The sequence below is a fragment of the Dendrobates tinctorius genome, unplaced genomic scaffold, assembly GCF_039654945.1.
Source record: "Dendrobates tinctorius isolate UK_male_01 unplaced genomic scaffold, ASM3965494v1 ptg000342l, whole genome shotgun sequence".
NCBI classification, from domain to species: domain Eukaryota; kingdom Metazoa; phylum Chordata; class Amphibia; order Anura; family Dendrobatidae; genus Dendrobates; species Dendrobates tinctorius.
In genome coordinates this window covers 675,177-702,003 of record NW_027362008.1, presented here as the reverse complement: position 1 = coordinate 702,003, position 26,827 = coordinate 675,177, and the positions used below count along the sequence as shown (strand labels likewise).

The 26,827-nt window shown below is 47.5% G+C and overlaps 1 protein-coding gene across 1 annotated transcript in view; it reads right to left on the bottom strand.

Annotated features, from left to right (window-relative positions):
• Positions 1-26,827, bottom strand: part of LOC141074952 (uncharacterized) — a 156,643-nt gene that overhangs the window by 61,121 nt on the left and 68,695 nt on the right. The window contains 1 exon segment of the mRNA XM_073562281.1: positions 16,182-17,477. Coding sequence (XP_073418382.1) covers positions 16,182-17,477 — 1,296 coding nt within the window.

Here is a 26,827-nt window from a genome sequence, read left to right as displayed (position 1 = left end):
CCCTGCAACACCCCTGTGTATCCCATTAGGGGAAAAGGACTCAAGGGTTTGCTGACACTTACAGAAAGGTTCATGACTTAGGGGCTATTAATGATGATACAGTGTCCCTAACACACAATACTGTCAGATCCCAGTGATGTCACAATGTTTCACAGTCATTGATTTAGCAGGTGCATTCTTCTTTGTACCCCTGCACCCTGACTGTCAGTATCTTTTTCCTTTACTCATAAAGGTAAACAATATTGTTGGACAGTCCTCCCACAATCCCACAAAGGGGGACAGAACTCCCCTGCCATCTATTCAGCAGCGATGGCAGGGATCCTTGAGTAGTGGCAATCACCTCATCCGCTGATTGTACTATTACAGTACGTGGATGACCTTTTGCTGTTCTGCCTGGACCAGAGGTCCTGCAGGGAAGCCACAGTCTCCTTGCTATGTTTTTTTTTTTTTTTACCAGAAAAGGGTTGCCAGGTCTCACGTGACAAATCACAGTATTGCAAACAAAAGGTGACATTTTTGGGACATTGTATTGCCGAAGGTACCAGACACCTGACTGAAGACAGGAAACAGGCAATTCACAATCTCCCTCTACACAGGTCACATGAGCATCTACGTACTTTCCTAGGCTTAGTGACCTACAGTAGGCCTTGGATAAGGTCCGCTTCACAAATGTTGCAACCACTTTATGACTGTTTGTCATCAGACCCCTATGATCTCACTCCTTTGACAATTTATTCCCCACATGACATCCATTCCATACTCATACATGTTCAACCAAAACATCTGTCTATGGCCAGACAGCTCCGACTTGAGTGTGCTCTACTAATTCCTGAGTATGTCACCCTCAAAAGATGTAACGTACTGAATCCAGCCACCCTCCTGCCTGTGGATTCAGAAAAGGGGGAATTGGTGACCGTATTAGCAAGTGAGGAAGAATACTTTGACATGACGCATGAACATGACTGCATAGAACTGTTCCTAATGCAGATTTTGATTTTTTCCCTCAGGAAGCGACATCGTGAAACGCGCGTCGGGGTATCTGACCGAGGTTCAGACGGGACTACACACATACCGCTATGGGTAATTACTTTGCACTTATCTTCTTATAGACCTCTCTTGATTGTGCACTTTATGGCAAAGGAGTTAATCTGTGTCTATATGTAGGTATTTATTTTGCGGCATACTAATAGTGGATTTTTGGGGATCTTCACACTATGAAAAAACCCCAGCTTTAGAGAATATGTGAATAATAAATAAATGGGAAAAAAACTCTTTCTCTTTGAACAATATATATATTCGCATTATTGGTTCCGTCTTTCTCGGTCATTACATTGACCTTTGGAGTCAGTCACATGACATTGATATATGCCTATGCATGTTGTTCTATAAATGATGCCTGTATTGTAAATATTTATTAAAGATTAATTTGTTTGATAAATACAATTGTCCTTTTATACTTTTGGCTACATTTACTCATTGTTTCTCCTTTTCTATAATATGATATTGAGTTGCCTTATAGCATGGGCATATGATACTTTTTGCTGGTACTTTTCTATTTATAACGGTTCTATGACAGCCTACGTCCAGGCCTTGCAGAATAGACTTAATGTGGTGCATAAACGTGTTCTCATCCATTCCAGATCCTAATGCCAGTGCAGATGTGCATCAGCTGAATCCAGGTGATTGGGTGGTTATACGCAGACACGTGAGAAGGAGCCTGGACCCACGATTTGACGGCCCCTTCCAAGTCCAGCTGACCACATCCACCTCAGTAAAACTTGAGGGAAAGCCCACCAGGATCCACGCCAGTCACTGCAAGAAAGTATTTTCAACAGCAGAATTACTGTTTTACTCATCACCTTGCTGGCAGTGACAGGGTTACTGCACTCTACAGAGACACAGGACAACCTCTTAAATGCTGATTGGGACAACAAACTTATTCGGCATCTTGCTCTTCTTATAAAGGACATGGAAGGACAGAAACCGAAGGACTGTTGGATCTGTACACACAGCCCTGTATCTGCGAGGACTATGCCGTACTTAGTCTTACCTCTGGAGCCATGGGAGGTATTAACCCCACACTGCATACACAATGAGACTTGGACTCAATCTAGGTGTGCCCCGTGATATATCTGCCTCATTGGCTATAGTCGAATGGGCCGCTAATCCCTGGTTTCAGTTAAATTTAACGTGGCCTAAGGTACAAATGTGGTGGCGGGAATATGACTCAGATGTCGGAAATATGGTCGCCAGGAGGAGGACTGAAATCCCTCACTCAGACCCTATTCCCAATGATGGACGGTGGTTCAGTCTTCAACACACTGGAGCAGACACCTGTGGTGAGGACAATAATTGCTTCCGCATATACACTCGCGATCAAACACAGGTTAATGAGACGGTGTGCCAGGATGGTGTTCAAGACTGTAAAGCATCTACGGGTAAAATAATAAGGAAAGAAAGGGGTAAATGTACATCTGGTGTAAGTGGAAAACCAATGAATAATACTTGGTGTGCCCATAAGCCTATGTCAGGAGTTTTGAGTTTATACCAATGTATACAGACCCGGGTCACGTTTGTGTTCTCCCTGACGGAGTATTCTTGGTTTGCGGACATCGTGCCTACAGGTGGGTGAGCCCGGACATAAGAGGGGTCTGCACTCTTGCTAAACTGACACCAGCCACTGTCATAGTTCCTCATAGTAAAATAGACACTGCAGCAGCTCCAATTCACACCTCGTATAGAAGGGCTGCAGACAATAAGCCCCGGCCAAATGATAGGCCGCGTCTAGTAGAAATGGGGATAACAAATAAAATATTCCGTAGTATGCTAATATACCCCTTCATAACACAACTGTGGGATAAATTAGTGGAAGCTACCGACTACCTGGACGATCAGATTTTCCAGATTCTTGAGTTTGCCACCTATTCCATTGTCTAGGTGTCAAACCGCAGGCAAAACCGCAGGTCATTTTAGCTGCGGTTTTACCTGCGGATCTGCATGGAAAAATACTCTGGTGAATCCGCAGAGTGTGCAAATAGCCTTACTGACATTCCATGTTCATATCTTATTTGTTCCCACCTCCAGGACATATTCCCGTTTTTTTTTTCCCTTTTCTTTTCCTTATCGTCTTTTTTTTCTGTATTTTTGGCTATGTGCCCACATTGCAAAAATGCTGCGGAATTGTCCGCAGCATTCTGCAACCCCCCCCTCCTGCAAAATACAAGCGTTTTTAGCTTGCGGAATGCTTCTGCTTTTCCAAGTGATTTGTAGCATCGCTTGGAAAAGTGATTGACAGGTTGGTCACACACAGCATAGCGCTCGACAAGTTTGACCAAATTTTACTATTGAGGCTGCCTATGCGGCATTGGTAGTAAAAGATAGAATTTAAAAAAATAAAATAATAAATATGGATATACGCCCTTGATCTCCTCAGCGGTGCTGCCGGCAAGTTCCGTTCCCGGTGATGCAGCATTGCAAGAATGACCTCTGATGACATAGCGGTCACACAACCACGACATCACAAAGGTCATTTTGTCGCGAAGCATGCCTGGGAACAAAGCCGCCGCGTGCACTGCTGAGGACAGGGAGGACTCCGGGGGCTGACAGAGGGTGAGTATATCACTCATTTTTATTTTAATTCTTTTTACAGGGATATGGTACTCAGGGCATGGAGGAGAGTCTACTGTCCTCCAGACCCTGGGTACCATCCACACATGAAGCGCTCACTTCATGCATGGTGGGCATAGCCGCATGCGTAAAGTAAGCATTTCAATGCAATCCTATGGCGGCGGAATCGCCGCGATTCCAATTTAATGGACATGCTGCGGATTTTTCCGCAATGCGATTCAGCAGTGGAAAAATCCGCAACATTGGCACAGCATTGCAGAATCCCATTGGGATTGCATGGGATGTTTTAACTAGCATTTTTTAAGCATTTCCGTGGTGGCCTTGCCGCTGCAGAAACGCTTAAAAAATGCAACGTGGTCACACAGCCTTTTACTTATTCTTTTTCTCTCTATGTATTTTCTGACCGTGCAGGATGCTTGGCATTTTCCACAAAACACCAGGATTGGCAAATTCGCCACTGGGCCCTGTGCTCTTCACAGATGAAAGCAGGTTCACACTGAGCACATGTGACAGAGTCTGGAGACGCCGTGGAGAGCGATCTGCTGCCTGCAACATCCTTCAGCATGACCGGTTTGGCAGTAGGTCAGTAATGGTGTGGGGTGGCATTTCTTTGGAGGGCCGCACGGTGTTGGGCTGAGGGCACAACCCCCATCTGTGGACGTCGGGCCCTCAGACCGTCCTCATGGAGTTGGTTTCTAAGTTTGTGCAGACACATACACTCTTGTGACCTGCTGGAGGTCATTTTGCAGGGCTCTGGCAGTGCTCCTCCTGTTCCTCCTTGCACAAAGGCTGAGGTAGCCGGTCCTGCTGCTGGGTTGTTGCCATTCTACGGCCCCCTCCAGGTCTCTTGGTGTACTGGCCTGTCTCCTGGTAGCACCTCCAGCCTCTGGATACTACACTGACAGACACAGCAAACCTTGCCACAGCTCGCATTGATGTGCCATCCTGAATGAGCTGCACTACCTGAGCCACTTGTGTGGGTTGTAGAGTCCGTCTCATGCTACCATGAGTGTGAAAGCACAACCAACATTCAAAAGTGACCAAAACATCAGCCAGAAAGCATTGGTACTGAGATGTGGTCTGTGGTCCCCACCTGCAGAACCACTCCTTTATTGAGGTGGTCTTGATAATTGCCAATAATTTCCATCTGTTGTCTATTCCATTTGCACAACAGCATGTGACATTGATTGTCAATCAGGGTTGCTTCCTAAGTGGACAGTTTGATTTCACAGAAGTTTGATTTAGTTGGAGTTATATTCTGTTGTTTAAGTGGTTTAAGTGTTCCCTTTTTTTGTTGAGCAGTGTGTGTATATTCATTCAAAGAGTTTTCTTTATTTTCATGACTATGAAAATTGTAGATTTACTCTGAAGGCATCAAAACTATGAATTACCACATGTGGAATTATATAATTAACAAAAAAGTGTGAAACAACTGAAAATATGTCTTATATTCTAGGTTCTTCAAAGTAGCCACCTTTTGCTTTGACTACTGCTTTGGACACTCTTGGCATTCTCTTGATGAGCTTCAAGAGGTAGTCACCGGAAATGGTCTTCCAACAGTCTTGAAGGAGTTCCCAGAGATGCTTAGCACTTGTTGGCCCTTTTGCCTTCACTCTGCGGTCCAGCTCACCCCAAACCATCTCGATTGGGTTCAGGTCTGGTGACTGTGGAGGCCAGGTCATCTGGCGTAGCACCCCATCACTATCCTTCTTGGTCATATAGCCCTTACACAGCCTGGAGGTGTGTTTGGGGTCATCGTCCTGTTGAAAAATAAATGATGGTCCAACTAAACACAAACCGGATGGAATGGCATGCCGCTGCAAGATGCTGTGGTAGCCATGCTGGTTCAGTATGCCTTCAATTTTGAATAAATCCCCAACAGTGTCACCAGCAAAGCACCCCCACACCATCTCACCTCCTCCTCCATGCTTCACGGTGGGAACCAGGCATGTAGAGTCCATCCGTTCACCTTTTCTACGTCGCACAAAGACACGGTGGTTGGAACCAAAGATCTCAAATTTGGACTCATCAGACCAAAGCACAGATTTCCACTGGTCTAATGTCCATTCCTTGTGTTCTCTAGCCCAAACAAGTCTCTTCTGCTTGTTGCCTGTCCTTAGCAGTGGTTTCCTAGCAGCTATTTTACCATGAAGTCCTGCTGCACAAAGTCTCCTCTTAACAGTTGTTGTAGAGATGTGTCTGCTGCTAGAACTCAGTGTGGCATTGACCTGGTCTCTAATCTGAGCTGCTGTTACCTGCGATTTCTGAGGCTGGTGACTCGGATGAACTTATCCTCCGCAGCAGAGGTGACTCTTGGTCTTCCTTTCCTGGGGCGGTCCTCATGTGAGCCAGTTTCTTTCTAGCGCTTGATGGTTTTTTCCAATGCACTTGAGGACACTTTCAAAGTTTTCCCAATTTTTCGGACTGAATGACCTTCATTTCTTAAAGTAATGATGGCCACTCGTTTTTCTTTACTCAGCTGCTTTTTTCTTGCCATAATACAAATTCTAACAGTCTATTCAGTAGGACTATTATTTATTATTATTATTATTATTTATTTAGCGCCATTAATTCCATGGTGCTGTACATGAGAAGGGGGGTTACATACAAAGTTGTAGATATCGTTAACAGTAAACAAAATTTACAATGACAGACTGGTACAGAGGGGAGAGGACCCTGTCCTTGTGGACTTACATTCTATCAGCTGTGTATCCACCAGACTTCTGCACAACACAACTGATGGTCCCAACCCCATTTATAAGGCAAGAAATCCCACCTATTAAACCTGACAGGGCACACCTGTGAAGTGAAAACCATTTCCGGTGACTACCTCTTGAAGCTCATCAAGAGAATGCCAAGAGTGTGCAAAGCTGTAATCAAAGGAAAAGGTGGCTACTCTGAAGAACCTAGAATATAAGGCTGTGTGCACACGGTGCGGATTCTGCTGCGTTTGCACAGCGGTTTTGCCCCTGCCGAAACGCAGCAGTTCCGCTGACAAAGTACAGTACAATGAAAACCTATGGGGTTTCAAAAACGCTGTGCTCACGGTGCGTTATTTTCCGAGCGGTTTTGCTGCGGTTTACAAACCGCAACATGTCAATTGTTTGGGCGGTTTCCGCAGCGGATTCACACCTTTAACATAGAGGTGTAAAACCGCAGACCAAACCGCAGGTCATTTTACCTGCGGTTCCACGTAGAAAAACCCGCAGGTAATTCTGCACCGTGTGCACATAGCCTAAGACATTTTCAGTTGTTTCACACTCTTTTGTTAATTATATAATTCCACATGTGGTAATTCATAGTTTTGATGCCTTCAGAGTGAATCTACAATTTTCATAGTCATGAAAATAAAGAAAACTCTTTGAATGAGAAGGTGTGTCCAAACTTTTGGTCTGTACTGTATATCATGCTTGCGGCCACAAGACCACCGGTTCCCGGTGCCGGCGCCAGAGAATCCTCACAGCGCACAGTGTGCACGATGTGAGGATTCACACATAGTGACTGTAGACATGTAGCTTAAAGGGCTCCTGTCACCTGTTTTGGCCGGTATAACATGCGGCCACCGCCTTTCAGGGCTTATCTACAGCATTCTATAACGCTGTAGATAAGCCCCCGATACGACCTGAAAGATAAAGAAAATAAGTTTTATTATACTCACCCAGGGGGCGGTCCTATGCGGTTGAGTCCGATGGGTGTCGCAGGCAGGGCCGCCATCAGGGCATGACAGCCCTTACATGTGTATGGGGCCCGGTGATTAGGGGGGCCCGAGCACGCTGGCAGCCTGGTCCGCGCTAGGGCCCCCCTAAATTTTGTTCAGGCTTCTCCAGCTTTATTTATAATCAAAACCTAGCACCTGCTGTGCCCCCCGGGGCCCCCCCCGCACCATAGTCCAGCCAGCGCCGCAATCTCCCCCCTTCACAATGGTCCAGGTCAGCCACAGCGCCGCCCTCACCTGAAGTCACACACTGCTCTGCGTCTGCTCCACTTCCTCATTCCCAGAGCAGAGGAGCTGCAGTGTACCACCACGTGCGACTGGGAGGCTGTGGGAGCAGTTGGACTTGCAGAAGATGGTGGATGGCGAGGCGCAGAGCCATGAGCCAGTAGCAGGGTAAGTAGTCTGTCTGTGTCTCAGTCTGTCTCTCTCTCTCTGACCGGTGGTGTGTGTGGGCCCGGGTTCATGATGGATGGGGCGGGAGTGGGGCTGTGGGGGACAATCTCCAGCGTCCATAGGCATGCCGCGTGTTGACTGAGTCCTACATGCCTGGTACAGACACAGGCGAGGGCTCTGCAGCTGCTACCTGAGACACGCAGCACTGCTACATGCCTGCCAGGCATGTAGCAGAGCTGTGTGTGTCAATAGCAGCTGCAGAGCCCTATCCATAATGGGACAGGCATGTAGCAGTGCTGTGTTTGTCAGGGAGCAGCTGCAGAGCCCTCTCTGTATAGGTCAGGCCAGGCATGTAGCAGAGCTGTGTGTGTCAGGTAGCAGCTGCAGAGCCCTCTCCATAATGGGACAGGCATGTAGTAGAGCTGTGTTTGTCAGATAGCAGCTGCAGAGCCCTCTCTGTATAGGCCAGGCCAGGCATGTAGCAGAGTTGTGTGTGTCAGGTAGCAGCTGCAGAGCCCTCTCCATAATGGGACAGGCATGTAGCAGACCTGTGTTTGTCAGGTAGCAGCTGCAGAGCCCTCTCTGTATAGGCCAGGCCAGGCATGTAGCAGAGCTGTGTGTGTCAGGTAGCAGCTGCAGAGCCCTCTCCATAATGGGACAGGCATGTAGTAGAGCTGTGTTTGTCAGGTAGCAGCTGCAGAGCCCTCTCTGTATAGGCCAGGCCAGGCATGTAGCAGAGTTGTGTGTGTCAGGTAGCAGCTGCAGAGCCCTCTCCATAATGGGACAGGCATGGAGCAGACCTGTGTTTGTCAGGTAGCAGCTGCAGAGCCCTCTCTGTATAGGCCAGGCATGTAGCAGAGTTGTGTGTGTCAGGTAGCAGCTGCAGAGCCCTCTCCATAATGGGACAGGCATGTAGCAGAGCTGTGTTTTTCAGTAGCAGCTGCAGAGCCCTCTCTGTATAGGCCAGGCCAGGCATGTAGCAGAGCTGTGTGTCAGGTAGCAGCTGCAGAGCCCTCTCTGTATAGGCCAGGCATGTAGCAGAGCTGTGTGTGTCAGGTAGCAGCTGCAGAGCCCTCTCCATAATGGGACAGGCATGTAGCAGAGCTGTGTTTGTCAGGTAGCAGCTGCAGAGCCCTCTCTGTATAGGCCAGGCTGGACAGACTTTCTCCACCTGCAGCTCAGCCGTTGTCCTCTCCATTTAGCCAGCACAGACTGTGCTGCACAGTGCCAGCATGCTGACTGTCTCCACCTGCAGCTCAACTGTTGTCCTATCCTTTTAGTCAGCACAGACTGTGCTGCACAGTACCAGTATGTTGACTGTCTCCCCCTGCAGCTCAGCCATTATCCTATCCTTTTAGCCAGCACAGACTGTGCTGCACAGTACCAGCATGCTGACTGTCTCCACCGGCAGCTCAGCCGTTGTCCTATCCTTTTAGCCAGCACAGACTGTGCTGCACAGTACCAGCATGCTGACTGTCTCCACCTGCAGCTCAGCTGTTGTCCTATCCTTTTAGCCAGCAGATGCTGCTGCACAGTACCAGCATGTTGACTGTCTCCATCTGCAGCTCAGCTGTTGTCCAATCCTTTTAGCCAGCACAGACTGTGCTGCACAGTACCAGCATGTTGACTGTCTCCACCTGCAGCTCAGCCGTTTTTCCAAGAAAGGGTGGTGGGATTTTGGAAGGTTCGCATGATGGAGGAGGAGCTAGGGTGGAGGCGGAACTGGGGGTGGAGCCTGGGCGGAGTCTCAAGGGGGCCCCATAAATTTTGCCAGTATGGGGCCCCGAAATTCCTAGTGGCAGCCCTAGTCGCAGGTCCGGGTCCGACGCCACCCATCTTCATGCGATGTCGTCCTCCTGCTTGCTTCGTGTCGCGCTCCTGCGCAGGCGTACTGATTTGCCCTGTTGAGGGCAGAGCAGATTCCTGCAGTGCACAGGCGCTGGGCCTCTGACCTTTCCCGGTGCCTGTGCACTGCAGTACTTTGTTATACTCTCCACAGGGCAGAAAAGTAAAGAGATGAGGAAGCAAGCAGGAGGACGGCATCACAAGAAGATGGGAGGCGCTGGACCTGGACCTGCGACACCCATCGGACCGGACCGCCCCCCCCCCCCCCCCCGGGTGAGTATAGTAAAACTTATTTTTCTTATCTTGCAGGTTGGAGGGGGGCTTATTTACAGCATTATAGAATGCTGTAGATAAGCCCTGAAAGGCGGTGGCCGCATCTTATAGCGGCCCAAACTGCTGAAAGGTTCCCTTTAAAATCCGACAACCCCTTTAAGGATGGGCGGCTACTCATGGGCCACTGCTGTGTGCTTGCCCCCCAGGCTAAAATTTGCCAGCCAGCCCCTGGTCAGTAGTGCATGTAGTCGGACGAGGAGAGGAGCTTTGAGACTTCTTCTGTGATGAGATCAAATGTGGAGAGGGAGCCAGGGGAAATGCAGGGAGGGATGGGAGTCACAGCACCTGTTGGCTGGTCCTGATGGATATTATCTATTTTCTCTATAAAGTGGGAGGCCAGGTCATCAGCACAAATGTCTGTGATAGGGGCTTGTGCTTTCGGCCTGATGAGGGAGTGAATGGTGTCAAAAAGTTTCTTGGGGTTGTTGGATAGTTAGATCAGAGTGGTGAGGAAGGTCTGTTTGGCGAGGTGAATGGCAGAGTTATAGGTTCTTAACATAAATTTGAAGTGGATGTAGTCTTCTGCTGTGTGTTTTCCTCCATAAGCGTTCAGAGTTTGCGATGTGAGCCAGGGCTGTTTAACTCTGTGCTTGGAGGTTCTGCAGGTGAGGGGAGCTACTTGGTCAAGGGTGCTTCTGAGGGTGTCGTTGTAGTGATGTACAGCCAGATCAGGACAGGAAAAAGAGGAGACTGAGGACAGTGATGAGTGTAGGGAGTGTGAAAGTGTATGAGGGTTAATGGTTTGCAGATTTCTGAATGTGTGGTAGGTAAAAGTGTGTTGTGGGCGAGAATTTGTGAGCGTGAAGGAGAGAATGTTGTGGTCAGAGAGGGGAAGCAGTGAATTATCTAGGTAGGAGATTGAACAGAGCCGGACAAAGACCAGGTCAAGGGTGTTACCATCTTTGTGTGTCTCAGAGGTTGAGAGCTGTGAGAGGCTGAGAGAAGTGGTTAGTGATAGAAGCTGGAATGCAGATGTGGAAATGGGGCTGTTAATGGGAATACTGACATCTCCTAGGATAAGGGTTGGGAGTTCTGAGGACAAGAAGTGTGGCAGCCAGGCAGAGAAATGGTCAAGGAAGTGGGTGGCTGAGCCTGTGGACCGGTATATGACCGCTACTCTGAGGGAGAGGAGACAACCTTAAAAGAAGGGAATGAGTGATGGAACTGGGGGGATCACCTGGAAAGTGCATTGTGGGTACAGGAGTATGCCGACTACACCACCGAGTCTGTTTGTGGGTCTCAGGAATGAGAGAATTGTAAGCCACCATGGGAAATGGCAGCAGGGGAGACAATGTCAGAATCCTGAATCCAGGTTTCAGTGAGGGCCAACAGAGTTGTTCAGAAAGTAATTGTGCAGGAAAGGAAGCTTATTACATACAGACTGTGGATTCCAGAGAGCACAATTAAAAGATGAAGGAGTGCAACTAATATTAATAAGGTTTAAGGTTTTGATGTGAGGTATGGTAGGGGTTGATGGACGGTGGACCAGGGTTGGGGGAGATGTCCCACGAAATCAGTAGGAGTAGGAAGATAAAGAGCAAGTAGTGATTGGAATTGTAAGAATTTTTTTTTCGCATATGTTTGGGCAAGATGGGCTGAGGTTTCCAGGAAGGTGAGAAGTGCATGGGAGCTGTACATGGGAGAGGGAAGTATAGAGAAGCTGATGTGTATGGGTGGTGATGGAGGAGGGATGGGGCGGTGAATGTGAATGGCAAAGGAACATAGAAGGATAGAAATAAAGCGCATGACTAAAAGGGAGAATAAAGTGTGGTTTACCTGACTCCTTACCTGACTAACTGCCATGGATTTAACTGCATTTTCTAGATGCTTAGCTGATGCGATGCTTTGCTAAGGGGATGCGTGCATGCACCCCACACTGTTTGCACCCCTTAGAATGCTTCTAAATTTATAGGTCACACTACAGGGGTCAGGAGAGAGGGATTGTGGGAGCTGGTTTGGGATAAATTAGCAGCTGCTCACACACCAGAGGGTGGATAGATGATCAAAGACACTAGTCCTGGCTCCATCTCTATGCTATAGCACCTTTCCCAAGATATCATCTACAGTGACTTCAGCCATGGAACACAAGGATTATGAATTGAAAACCAGGGAATTCCTAGAATAACTGGAAATTTTGGAGATGAAATAAGAAGAAAACTAACCACTTCATGATGATTCGGCTCAATACAGATTTCCAGTTCAATTGTCTCGTGAGTAACAGGTTCAGACAATAAAGGTGATCAATCCACTTTTTCCATATCGATGGGCATGGATTTAGTTCTACTTGCAATGTTATTAAGTGTGAATTGTCAGTCCATGAAATTCCCTCCTGCTACAGAATCTAACATGGCAGAGCATTGCATTTTTTGGCTCCCAATTATGACCTGTATGGAAACGACAAAATGAGATGATGGTGACTGCTCTTTGCCTTTATCTTGCATTATGGACGAGATGGTCTGCAGAACTGTGTCTGGCTGTTCAAAAAGGTCTAAATCGTTTCAGCCCTGGCATTTGAGAAGGCTATGGTCCTTTTATTAGGACAGTTGAAGGCAAAATGTCCAGTGCCCCCACAATAGAGACATAGATTCTCTGTACACCACCTCTCCTTCTGTACTGCCGAGAGAGGGTTACGGATTACATCGATTTGCATGGGTTCAGGGACAGTATCCTTTTCCTGTTGGTTTTTCAATGCTGATTGAGTAAAAGAGTAGTTAGGCTGTGTGCACACGCTGCGGATTTTGCTGCGGTGTACAGTAGCATGATTCCCTATGGGAATCAAAAACCGCAATGCAGACGGTGCGGAATTTTCCGCGCGGATTATCTGCGGTTTTCAATCCGCAGAAAGAATTGACATGTCAATTCTTTCTGCGGATTCCGCTGCGGTTTGCCATCTCCTCCATTGAGGAGATGAAAAACCGCAGGGCAAAACCGCAGAGCAATCCGCAGGTAAAACCGCAGGTCTTTTGACCTGCGGTTTCACCTGCGGATTTTACAAAATCCGCACGGATGAATCCGCACCTAATCCGCAGCGTGTGCACACAGCCTTAGGGGTGTTTCCAAACACTCGCAGCCTTTCCTTTCTTCATTCAGTGAGTCTCTGGCCAGTTCGGATGCATAGCTGAATAAAGTCCTCCAAATTATCAGGGGTCTCAACCCTTGTAAGTTCATCTTTCATTAGCTCTGATAATCCTCAGTGAAATTGACTTCTCTGAGTAGCCAAATTCCATGTGGTGTCTGCCACCAAGCAGCGGAATTCAGAGGTACTGTATATTCAGCTACAGAGCGCCGCCCTTGACATAGGTTATGCAATATGGTTTCAGCTGTATCACAACGATTTGGGTCATCAAACACTTGGTCCATAGCAGTGATGAAAGAGACTGTCATTTAGGAGGTCAGAGTTCTTCTCCACATAAGGTGAGGCATATGCAAGAGCCTCATCGGTCAGATTATTGATAAACAGAACTCTTTTCCTTTCACTGGTAAATGGAGACGGATGCATCTGTAAATAGATACGGCATTGATTTAGGAATCCACGGTAGCGATAATGATCCCTGCTGAACTTTGCAGGCAGCGGCATGCATGCGTTTGATACTGGGCTAGAGTTGCGCAATTCCAGAAGTTGCCTATGCAACTCAATAATTTCCTTTTGCTGACCCAACATCTGTGTCTGCAACTTAGAAAATTTGTCTTGGTAATTGCTACCAAAATTCTGAAGTTCAGCAACTTGTTGCCTCAGTTGGGCTGCAATGAACTCCATTTTGTGGGCGTGATTATTCTGTTATGGACTGACCTGGTTGAAGTAGTGATATTGCAACCACTAGAGGCAGCAACGGGCAGGCAGTGTAGTCTGGAATAGCCAAGGAGTCGATACACAGGAACAGCAATGTAGTTTGAAGGAATAAGCAGGAATCGTAGTCAAGGTAGCCAGGGATCGTTTACCAGGAGCAGCAGTGTAGTTTGAAGGAATAAGCAGGAATCGTAGTCAAGGTAGCCAGAGATCGTTTACCAGGAGCAGCAGTGTCGTTTGAAGGAATAAGCAGGAATCATAGTCAAGGTAGCCAGGGATTGTTTACCAGGAGCAGCAGTGTAGTTTGAAGGAATAAGCAGGAATCGAAGTCAAGGTAGCCAGGGTTGTTTACCAGGAGCAGCAGTGTCATTTGAAAGAATAAGCAGTAATCGTAGTCAAGGTAGCCAGGGATCGATTACCAGGAGCAGCAGTGTAGTTTGAAGGAATAAGCAGGAATCGAAGTCAAGGTAGCCAGGGTTGTTTACCAGGAGCAGCACTGTCATTTGAAAGAATAAGCAGTAATCGTAGTCAAGGTAGCCAGAGATCGTTTACCAGGAGCAGCAGTGTCGTTTGAAGGAATAAGCAGGAATCATAGTCAAGGTAGCCAGGGATTGTTTACCAGGAGCAGCAGTGTAGTTTGAAGGAATAAGCAGGAATCGAAGTCAAGGTAGCCAGGGTTGTTTACCAGGAGCAGCAGTGTCATTTGAAAGAATAAGCAGTAATCGTAGTCAAGGTAGCCAGGGATCGATTACCAGGAGCAGCAGTGTAGTTTGAAGGAATAAGCAGGAATCGAAGTCAAGGTAGCCAGGGTTGTTTACCAGGAGCAGCAGTGTCATTTGAAAGAATAAGCAGTAATCGTAGTCAAGGTAGCCAGTGGTCCTTTACCAGGAGCAGCAGTGTAGTTTGAAGGAATAAGCAGGAATCGTAGTCAAGGTAGCCAGGGGTTGTTTACCAGGAGCAGCAGTGTTATTTGAAAGAATAAGCAGTAATCGTAGTCAAGGTCGCCAGGGATCGATTACCAGAAGCAGCAGTGTCGGTTGAAGGAATACGCAGGAATCGTAGTCAAGATAGCCAGTGGTCGTTTACCAGGAGCAGCAGTGTCGTTTGAAGGAATACGCAGGAATCGTAGTCAAGGTAGCTAGTGGTCGTTTACCAGGAGCAGCAGTGTCGTTTGAAGGAATACGCAGGAATCGTAGTCAAGGAAGCCAGGGGTCATTTACCAGGAGCAGCAGTGTCGTTTAAAGGAATAAGCAGGAATCGTAGTCAAGGTAGCCAGGGTTCGTTTACCAGGAGCAGCAGTGTCGATTGAAAAAATAGCAAGTGGAAGGAAGCTTGACTAAACATGGTATAAACACTGTACCTTATATTTATATAGAAAGAGACTAATTCAGAGAGTATTAATTATATGGTAGGATGAGATCTTGCCTAATATTCAGACCTAATGGGATCCTTGAGCACAATTTGAAGATCCAAAATGACTATCGGTTTAACAATTTGCGTTGGAAATTACCACCCCGTGCTGATTTCTTTACCCTTTCGATACCCAAAAATTTGAAATGTTTTGTATCTCGGTTATGACAGGTGATAAAATGTTTAGAATCAGAAGAGACATTTAATGCCTCCGGGTTCACAGGGTCAGGTAAATGTCTCCTTATGCGTTTTTTTCAGTGGTCCTATGGTACAGCCTACATATTGAATATTGCAAACCACGCACTCCATTAAGTAAATGACGCCTGGGGTATTGCATTTGATAAAACTCTTGGCCACAACCAAAGAAACCTCTGCAAGACAGCCAAGTTAGGGAAGGATTGGAGTCTGCATTGACAATATTACTAGGAGACAAAATGCCAGCCAAAGTGGAGGCTTTTTTTGCAACAAATCTGTTACTTTGAAGCATGATGTCACACAATTTTTTTATCTTTGTATAGTAAGGAGACATTTTTTTTTTTTATAACCTTTGTTATTTCGTTAAATTGGGGTAAAAAATCTGTGGAAGAAGCAATATTCCCTTTCTTCATTGATCAGGAATACTATTATTATGTAGTTTTTTGCTATTTGATAGAGTTTTTCTATCAATTTTTTCCACTTTTTTTTTAGCCCTTGTCAAACTCCAGGTCGGGTAACCCCTTTTATGTAATCTAGATTACACACATAGCGCCTTTCCATCATATCCCCCCCCACCAAAAAAAAAATGTTCTATGAAACTTAGTGTTGGCAAAATGGTAGAAACTGTTCTGAAGTTCAGTGAGATATTACATTTTAACAAAGGGGGTGTACTCATTTATAATGAACATTGTTTATTAAAATTTATAAACAACAGGGAACATAATTACAGTATCTTTCCTGCATGTCTTCTCATGTTTTACAAGATATGACTTGTGTATGAAAGATCTCCCACGTTCTGAACATGCTTCAATGCGTGACTTCTCTCGTGACTTACAAGACTTGATTTTTTTGTAAAGTACATTCCACATTGTAAACATGAAAATGATTTCTCCCCTGTGTGAATTCTTTGATGTCTAACAAGATGTGATTTATCTCTAAAACATCTCCCACATTCTGAACATGAATATGGGGTCTCTCCAGTATGAATGCTCTGATGTCTACTAAGACTCCCTTTATCTCTAAAGGACTTCCCACATACTGAGCATGAATATGGCTTCTCCCCTGTGTGAATTCTCTGATGTATAATAAGATACCCTTTATATGTGAAAGACTTCCCACATTCCGCACATGAGAATGGATTTTGTCCTGTGTGAATTCTCTCATGCACATCAACTTGTGATTTATATAAAAAGCATTTCCCACATTCTGAACATGAATATGGCTTCTCCCCTGTGTGAATTCTCTGATGTATAATAAGACTTCCTTTATCTGTGAAGAACTTCCCACATTCCGAACATGAAAATGGCTTTTCTCCTGTGTGAATTCTCTCATGCACAGCAACTTGTGATTTATATAAAAAACATTTCCCACATTCTGAACATGAAAATGGCTTCTCTCCTGTGTGGATTCTCTGATGTGTAATAAGACTTCCTTTTTCTGTGAAGGACTTCCCGCATACTGAACATGAAAATGGCTTCTCTCCTGTGTGAATTCTCTGATGTATAATAAGATACCCTTTATATGTGAAGGCTTTCCCACATTCTGAACATGAAAATGGCTTTTCTCCCGTGTGAATTCGCTCATGCATAGCAACTTGTGATTTATATAAAAAACATTTCCCACATTCTATACATGAATATGGAGTCTCTCCTGCATGAAATTTCTGATGTTTAATAAGACTCCCTTTAGCTGTGAAGAACTTTCCACATTCTGAACATGAATACGGCTTTCCTCCTTTGTGAATTCTCTGATGTGTAATAAGACTCCCTTTATCGGTGTAGGATTTCCCACATTTTGAAGATGAAAATGCTTTTTCTCCTGTGTGTATTCTCTCATGTCTAACAAATTTTGATTTCTTTGTAAAGCATTTCCCACATTCTGAACAGGAGTATGGCTTCTCTCCTTTGTGTTTTCCATGTGTTAAAAAATCTGAGCTTGTAGTAAGTTGCTTGTCACACTGAAATCTTGTATCCACTTTGTCTCCTGGAATTGTGGTAACAATGTGAGATTGCTCAGGAGAGGGATCCTCATGATTAGGAGGAGTATAAGAAAGTGAAGTGCTGTGAAGTCCAGGAGGTCTATGAAGGGTAATGAGGTTTTCTCCATTAGACTGCTTCCCGATATCTTCTTTTTTACAATTTAGTGATGAACCGTTATTCTCACAAGGATTTCCTATAAGGAAGAAAGATAGATTGGATGTGAATTTCTTCTACAACACAAAATAGATTTTTACATTTATTTTATGGAGCTCACAATGAAGACCCTCGTCAGTGAAAGTACCAGTAATAAGGAAGACAAGTAGATGCCGTAACATTAACACAATGGACGGGTAAAGTGAGGAACACTTATAAACTGGTGACATTGGCACAAGTCAGGGGTTGCAGAGATTAGACAGCAAATAGACAGTTCTTAAAGTGAACCTGACATCAGAATTTACCCCCCTAATGTACCACCAGTGTCATTTCACGCTTGTAGTAAGCTTGCTATCATGTGTAGAAAAGTGTCCACACAATTAAAAATAGTTTTAATATTTCAGTACTGTATCGGGGTCTGGGACAGCATTTACAGCTTTCTAATGAACATCATAGTAAAACGAGGTGGGTGAAGGATCGGTGTAGGCCCCCTTTGCTGGGAGCCCTGATACCACATGCAACACCTCTGCCTGCTTTCATGCTGAGCCACACTCAGGTGGCACAAATATCAGTTTTGTAGACTACCATTGTCAGAAAAATGAAAGGATAGTAACACGGGTACTTGAGTCGAAGGAAGTGGATGCCTGATGATCTCGGAGGCCTACTGCTACAGGCAACACGCATGAAGGAAATCCAACATGCATGAAGGAGATCCAACCAGGAGTGTTCACATTTCCAAAAAATATTGGCAAACCGTGACAACTCCTGGAGTGGACCCTCTGGGTTGTGGCACCAACCCTCCCAGGGAGAGCTGACCTAGTGAGGACCACCCCCTATACAGGGAGTGTCGGGCAAGCCCCAGGGGGTGAGGTACCACGACTGCTGGCACCATGTGGCCGGCTCACAGGAGACACGGGTGAGTGTGTCTGCAGGAACGTGTAAAGCATGGGCACAGGAACACGTGGTGTACAGGACGGTACTGGGTGTACTCGGGAACACGTATGGCGTGCAGCGACTAGTACGTCCGGGTGTAAGCAAAGCAGGATGTGTGCAGAGGAGCACGTCAGAGTACTTAGTTAGGCAGCAGGTGCACCAGGAGGTGTAACAGAGTACAGGAGCAGAGTGTGTGCCAGAGGGCACAACTGAGCATAAGAGAGTACAGGATTGGAGCGTGTGCCAGGAAGCACAACTGAGTATAAGACAGCGCAGGACCTGAGCGTGTGCCAGGAGGCACAACTGAGGATGAGACAGAGTACAGGGTCAGAGCGTGTTGTGAACTCATTTTCTGCTCCACCAGTTGAGAGTTCTCCTTCCGTTCTCCCTCTGGTGGTGACAGGAGGTAGTGAGGTTAATTTAATTGGTAGTGATCTACCACCTGATGAGGAGGATAACGATTGGATCTCTGGAGTATCAGACTGGATATAAGACAGCCAACGCCCTATCCTGGTGCTGGTGATTCAGTCTGCTTCTCAGGTCTTGGACTTCAGCTCTGTTCCAGTATTCTCAAGCTAAGTTTGTTTTTGATAATGTTCACACTTGATCTTGTTGGTCAATTCAGTTTTTTGTGTGGTCAGCCAGCCCCGGCTGGGGCTCTGCTGAATTTCCACTCTTATTTATCTGTATTTGCCAATTTGCCTTTTTTGTCCCTTATTAGATTGGCCTCTTTTTGCTCTGTCTCAGAATATTTCAGAGTGCTGATATAGTGGGAGAAGTCTAGTGACTTCAGGGTTAATTTTGCTATCAGAAGTGTTGGACATTATTTTGGTAGGGTTTTTGGCAGATTGCAGACAGTGTCTTTCCTTTCCTGTCCTTTCTAGTTAGTTTGGCCCCATCGTTTGCTCAGCCTATTTTCCTGCCTGTGTTTGTGTTTTCATCTTGTTTCACCGTCAATACATGTGGGGGGCTGTCTTTCCTTTGGGGTCTGCTCTGGGGCAGTTAGTTTTCCCCTTTTCTTGCTTTAGGTTTATTTAGCTCTCCAGTTGTGATGAGGTGTCTAGGTTCTTCGTAGGTACGCTCCACGACTGCTGCTAGTTGTGTGATTAAGATCAGGGATCTGCAATTTGCATAGTTACCAACCTCTCTGGTTTTCTGGGACTTAGCTTTTTGTTGTCCTCCTCGGTGACCAATTCATAACAGCGTGTGCCAGGAGGCACAACTGAGTATAAGACAGAGCACAGGGCCTGAGCGTGTGCCAGGAGGCACAACTGAGTATGAGACAGAGTACAGGGTCAGAGCGTGTGCCAGGAGGCACAACTGAGTATAGGACAGAGTGCAGTTTCAGAGCATGTGCCAAGAAGCACAACAGAGTACAAGGTAGAGTGTAGGTTCAGAGCATGTGCCAAGAGGCACAACAGAGTACAAGGCAGAGTGAAGGTTCAGGGCGTGTGCCAAGAGGCACAGCGGAGTACAAGACAGAGGACCCGAATACAGCGCACAGCCAGGCAGGGAAAAGGCAGGAAGCACAACAATAATCAAGCACCTCCCCTAGGAAGAGGTAGCCTGATATAGCACATGATCACTAGGGCTTCCGGGTCAAGTCCTCCAGTACCAAAGAGAGGACAGACCTGGAGATCGAACAGAGAGGAGCGCGCAAGCGCACACATAACATGGAGGAGACAGGAACCTAGATACGCGAGGTGCGCGTGTGCACCCGGCGGGACCCCCGGAGCAACCGCGGCTCAGGAAGAGATGATGTCGGGACCGAGGTCCCGCCCCCAGGTGAGCGCGGCGTGACAGTACCCCCCCTTTACGCCCCCTCTTTCTAAAACTGGAGAGGAACTTGGACAAAATCTGGGGTGCATGGATATTCTCCCTGGGTTCCCATGACCTTTCCTCGGGGCCAAAACCCTTCCAATCGATCAAGAACATGGTTCTCCCTCTTACCTTCTTCATGGCCAAAATGTCATTCACCTCAAACTCATCCCCATGCCAACAGGCTGGGGTGTGTGGCCTGGAGAAGGATGAAATTGGTTAAGTACCACAGGTTTAAGGAGAGACACATGAAAGGAATTGGGAATACGAATGTGAAGGAGGCAGCTTCAGTTTGTAGGCAACATCATTAATCCGCCGGAGGACCTCAAAAGGACCAATGTAACGGGGACCCAGTTTGTAAGATGGCATCTTGAGACGGATGTATTTGGTGGAGAGCCACACCTTGTCACCAAGGAGAAATGGAGGGACATCCAGGCGCCTCTTGTCAGCGTGTAATTTCATTCTGTCCCGTGCTTTCTTGAGAGCGGTTTTGGTCTCCTGCCATACCCTGGAGAACTCCACAGACAGAAAATCGGCAGCAGGTACCCCCGAGACAGGAAGTACCAGTAGAGGCACATTGGGATGCTGTCCAAAGACGATGAAGAAAGGAGACTTGGTGGACGATTCACTGGAGTGATTATTGTAGGCGAACTCAGCCCAAGGAAGTAGACCGACCCAGTCATTCTGATGAGCATTAGAAAAGTGCCGGAGGTAGGATGTGAGGATCTGGTTGGTACGTTCCACCTGCCCATTGGTTTGGGGGGATAGGCGGAAGATAAATCCAATGACACTTTCATGAGTCCGCATAGAGCTCTCCAGAACCGAGAGGTGAATTGGACCCCTCTGTCTGACACGATGTGCTGGGGGAAGCCGTGAATCCTGAAGATATGGGAAATGAAGATCTTCGCCAAGTCAGGAGCAGAGGGTAGTCCGGGAAGAGGAATGAAGTGGGCCATCTTTGAAAATTGGTCTACAACCACCAAGACCACAGTACACCCGGAAAAACAAGGCAGATCAGTAATTAAATCCATGGCTATGTGCTGCCATGGAGCCGACGGAACGGGAAGCGGGAGCAGAAGACGGAAGGTTGGTTGCCTGGGTATCTTGTTCTGGGCACAGGACGGGCAAGATGCCACAAAGTCTTTAACATCCTGGGAGAGTGAAGGCCACCAATAATAGCGAGAGATTAAGTCCAAAGTCTTTTTGACACCAACGTGGCCGGCAATCTTGGACGAATGTCCCCAGTTTAACACTCGTTTTTGGTTATTTTCAGCCACAAAGGTTCTTCCCGGAGGTAACGTGGTTAACTTGACAGGGGCCACGGTAATTACTTTGGGTGGATCAATGATATGAGAGGGTTCTTCCTCTGCATCAGATGACAAGAATGATCTTGACAACGCATCCGCTCTAATGTTTTTCTCGCCGAGCCGAAAATGTAATTCAAAGTCAAAGCGGGCGAAAAATAGGGACCACCTGGCTTGCCGAGGATTGAGCCTCGGTGCGGACTGGATGTACGTCAGGTTCTTATGGTCCGTGAAGATCTTGAATGGATGTATGGCACCTTCCAGTAAGTACCTCCACTCCTTCAAGGCCAATTTAATGGCCAATAGCTCTTTGTCGCCAATGGAGTAGTTCTGCTCAGTGGAGGAAAATACTTTAGAAAAGAAACCAAAGGTTACAAAACGTCCAGAAGAGGATTTCTGCAGAAGGACTGCGCCAGCCCCGGAAGAGGATGCATCCACCTCGAGAGTGAAAGGTCTACTACCCTCATGTCGGTGAAGTGCCGGACCAGCGGCGAAAGCTTGTTTCAACGACTGGAAGGCCTCTTCAGCCTCAGAGTGCCAAGCCTTTGGGTTAGCTCCTTTGCGGATAAGGGACGAGATGGGGCGAACCAACGAGGAGAAATGAGGAACGAACTGTCGGTAGTAGTTCGCAAAACCAAGGAAGCGTTGGATTGCCTTCACCCCATGGGGCTGCGGCCAATTGAAGACGGCGGACACCTTCGCCGGATCCACGCGTAGACTTGAGTCTGAGATAATGTACCCCAGGAATGGCAGGGATGTCTGCTCGAAGGCACATTTCTCAAGCTTGGCATAAAGGCGGTTCTCCCTCAGGTGCTGGAGGACTTGACGCACGTTCTTTCTGTGGGTGGAGAGGTCTGGAGAAAAAATGAGGATGTCATCCAGATAGACTACCACGCAGGAGTACAGCATATCCTGGAAGACGTCATTCACGAAATCCTGGAACACCACTGGGGCATTGTAGAGGCTGAAGGGCATGACCAAGTACTCGTAGTGATCGTCTCTGGTATTAAAGGCGGTCTTCCACTCATCACCGGAACGATTGCGGATTAAGTTGTAGGCCCCACGAAGATCCAGTTTGGTGAACATTCGAGCCCCTCTAAGCCGGTCAAAGAGCTCCGGGATCAATGGCAATGGGTACTTGTTCTTGACCATAATATCATTCAGGCCTCGGTAGTCTATGCAAGGACGGAGGGAGCCGTCCCTCTTTTTGACAAAGAAAAATCCCGCTCCCGCAGGCGAGGACTTACAGATAAAACCTCTCGCCAGGTTCTCCTGGATATACTCAGACATCGCTTGGGTTTCAGCAGGGGATAGCAGATATATTCTACCCCTGGGTGGCGTAGAACCAGGAATGAGGTCAATCGGACAGTCGTATGGCCGATGGAGGGGCAGAGTCTCGGCCTCCTTCTTGTCGAAGACATCTGCAAAGGACCAGTAAGCTGACGGCAGACTTGTAGGTGCCGAGGACGGGCAGGCAGAGTTCATTGGATGGACGGGCAACAGGCACTTCTCCTGACAGAACGGTCCCCAACGGAGTATATCGCCCGACCGCCAGTCCAGGGTTGGTTCATGAGTTCGTAGCCAAGGGAGACCTAGAAGAAGCCTGTGAGATATAGTAGACAAGACGTGGAAAGAGATCTTCTCCCGTGCAGGGCTCCGATCTGCAGCTCGATCTCTTCGGTGGCCTGGGTAACGGTCTCCTGTCCTGCAAGGATGTACCATTGACCGAAACTATCGACTGAGGAGTCTCCAGGGATCTGACAGGAATCCGGCATTTTTTAACCGCCTCGAGTGTGATAAAATTCCCATCTGCGCCAGAATCCAGAAAAGCCTCCTCAGAATAATGCTTGACACCAAGATTTAGTAACACGGACACGAGCAGGGAAAGAGAGGGGTCGCGTACACCTAGGGAGGCCTCCTCTCCTAGGCGGAGAAGTTTCCCGGCGTCTTGGGGCAGGAATGAAGGATATGAGAGGAGCTTCTCTCTCTGGCTGATTCACGGGCACGCTCCTGAAACCGCAGGTCAATGCGTGTCGCCAGAGAGATCAGATCCTCTAAAGAGGTGGGAGTATCCCGCCCTGCCAGTTTGTCTTTGATCGGACAGGCCATGCCAAAAGATCGCTACGAGAGCCACGTTGTTCCAACCGAGTTCGGAAGACAAGGTACGAAAACGGATGGCATACTGTCCCACCGGTAGCATACCCTGATGGAGGTTAAAGAGGGACTCGGTGGTAGAAGCCAGACGACCCGGCTCGTCGAACACCTTGCGGAAGGTGTCCAAAAAGGTGGAAAGCTGAGAGACGAGTGTATCATTGCGCTCCCAGAGGGGGTTCACCCATGCTAACGCCTCCCCCTCTAAGTGTGAAATAAAGGCAATTTGGGCACGCTCGGTGGGATAGTGCTGCGGCAAAAGCTCAAAATGTAACCGGCATTGGTTCAAAAATCCTCAACAAAACTTAGGGTCCCCGCTATATCAGGGTGGCAGCGGGTGCGGGGCCGAGGACTGAGCCGAAACGGATTGTATGGAAAGGAGCCGACTACTGACGCCATATAGTTGAGGATACGGACCTGGGTGTCACGTTGCTGTGAGTTCTTGCTGGAGGCTGGCCAACTGGGAAGCATTCCCAGGATCAGGGGACTGAATGGCTGACAAACGAGACTCCATGGATTTCAGAGAGGACATGATCCTAGTCTGACTCTCCCGAAGGAACACCAGTTCCTTTTGGGCGGAGGCGATGGTACCAGAGGGGTCCATGGCCTGATTCCAAAGACATACTGATAGGGAATTTAGATTGTGAGCCCCATTGGGGACAGTGATGATAATGTGTGCAAAACTGTAAAGCGCTGCGGAATATGTTAGTGCTATATATATATAAAGATTATACTGTGACGACTCCTGGATTGGACCCTCTGGGTCGTGGCACCAACCCTCCCAAGGCGAGCTGGCCTAGTGAGGACCACCCCCTATACAGGGAGTGTCAGGGGCAAGCCCCAGGGGGTGAGGTACCACGACTGCTGGCACCAGGTGGCCGGCTCACAGGAGACATAAATGAGTGTGTCTGCAGGAACGTGTAAAGCGTGGGCACAGGAACACGTGGTGTACAGGACGGTACTGGGTTTACTCGGGACTACGTATGGCGTGCAGCGACTAGTACGTCCGGGTGTGAGCAAAGCAGGATGCGTGCAGAGGAGCACGTCAGAGTACTGAGTTAGGCAGCAGGTGCGCCAGGAGGTGTAACAGAGTACAGGAGCAGAGTGTGTGCCAGAGGGCACAACTGAGCATAAGAGAGTACAGGATTGGAGCGTGTGCCAGGAGGCACAACTGAGTATAAGACGGCGCAGGACCTGAGCGTGTGCCAGGAGGCACAACTGAGGATGAGACAGAGTGCAGGGTCAGAGCGTGTGCCAGGAGGCACAACTGAGTATAGGACAGAGTGCAGGTTCAGAGCATGTGCCAAGAGGCACAACAGAGTACAAGGCAGAATGCAGGCTCAGAGCGTGTGCCAAGAGGCACAATAGAGTATGAGGCAGAGTGCAGGTTCAGAGCATGTACTAAGAGGCACAACAGAGTACAAGGCAGAGTGCAGGTTCAGAGCGTGTGTCAAGAGGCACAACAGAGTACCAGGCAGAGTGCAGGTTCAGAGTGTGTGCCAAGAGGCACAACAGAGTACCAGGCAGAGTGCAGGTTCAGAGTGTGTGCCAAGAGGCACAACAGAGTACAAGGCAGAGTGCAGGTTCAGAGTGTGTGCCAAGAGGCACAGTGGAGTACAAGACAGAGGACCCGAATACAGCGCACAGCCAGGCAGGGACATGGCAAACCAAGCCAGGAAGCACAACAATAATCAGGCACCTCCCCTAGGAAGAGGTAGCCTGATATAGCACATGATCACTAGGGCTTCCGGGTCAAGTCCTCCAGTACCATAGAGAGGACGGAACTGGAGACCGAACAAAGAGGAGCGCGCAAGCGCACACATAACAGGGAAGAGACAGGAACCTAGGTACGCGAGGTGCGCATGGGCACCCGGCGGGACCCTGGGAGCGACTGCGGCTCAGGAAGAGATGACATCGGGACCGAGGTACTGCCCCAGGTGAGCGCGGCGCGACACAGACATCACCAAAATGTCATCAATTTCAACACAGTAGAAATATAGGGACCCATAGGTCTTTCACTACAGTCAACCCAGTGGATGGACAGGGTTATGGGCAAGGTGGTGGAAGCACTGTTCCGTATCCCCCTGAAAGCCTGGAAGGGTCGTAAATAGGTTGTCTACCAAATACATACTCTGACAAGTGGCAGCAGGCAAAAACTGTGATCCAAGGAGATACAAAGAGGTGGCAACAGGTGCTACTCCATGGCTGACCTACAGAATGTGGCAGTTGATCCCCCCTACAGCGGGTAAGTTATGGCCCAAAGGAGGGATGAAAAATGCAGGCAGGCACTGTAGGGACTCTGGAACCAGGGGTGCAGATGGGACCAGCTGAGGAATAGAAAAGCTCTGGCAGGTGCATGTTGGACCAGGTGTTAGACAAATGGGCGCTGGCAGGTGCGATCTGGAGTGGCTGATGGACAGAAGAGCGCAGATAGGTACGACCAGATGGGCACAGACAGGTAAGACAAGCAGACAGGCAGACCTGGGGAACCTGACAACGATCAAGCATGCAAGGCAAACTAACAATCAAATTTATTATCGCCAAGTACATATTACATATATACAAGGAATTCTTTGTGGCAAAGAGGCAACATAATATATAACAAGAGATACAACAAGTAACATCTAACAAGACAGATACACTATATAGTCTACACATGACGATTTAATTGTTGAACAGAGAGTGGATAGAAGCTGTTCATATGGCGGTTGGTGCTGCATTTGGGGAAGCGACGTCCTGAAGGGAGTAGTTGGAATGAGGAGTGTCCCGGGTGAGAGGCATAGAAAGTGTACTCTAAAGATTCACAGATTCAAGTGGAGGAAATCATCTGCACCAATGGCAACACTTATTCTTAGATCTACACTCCCTGACAGAAGTTCTGTCGCTTATCCATGTTATGTAAATAAAAGCTTATATCCTGACGTTAAATTCATCCATTGGTTGTATAAATTACTCTTTTGAAAGCTGAAACCCTCCGAAATGTGGTTTAGGTTATGAAAATAAATTGGCATCAATGCAGAAATATTGATCTTTTAATGGACACAGAACGGTCAGATTTTGGCAAGATAAAAGTTTTGTCGCCCACAGAAAGTAATGTGATATTCAAACAAATAACTTAAAATACAAATATATGTTGCATAACATTGGTGAATGAAGTTGTGGTGCTATTAGAGTCACATTTAAT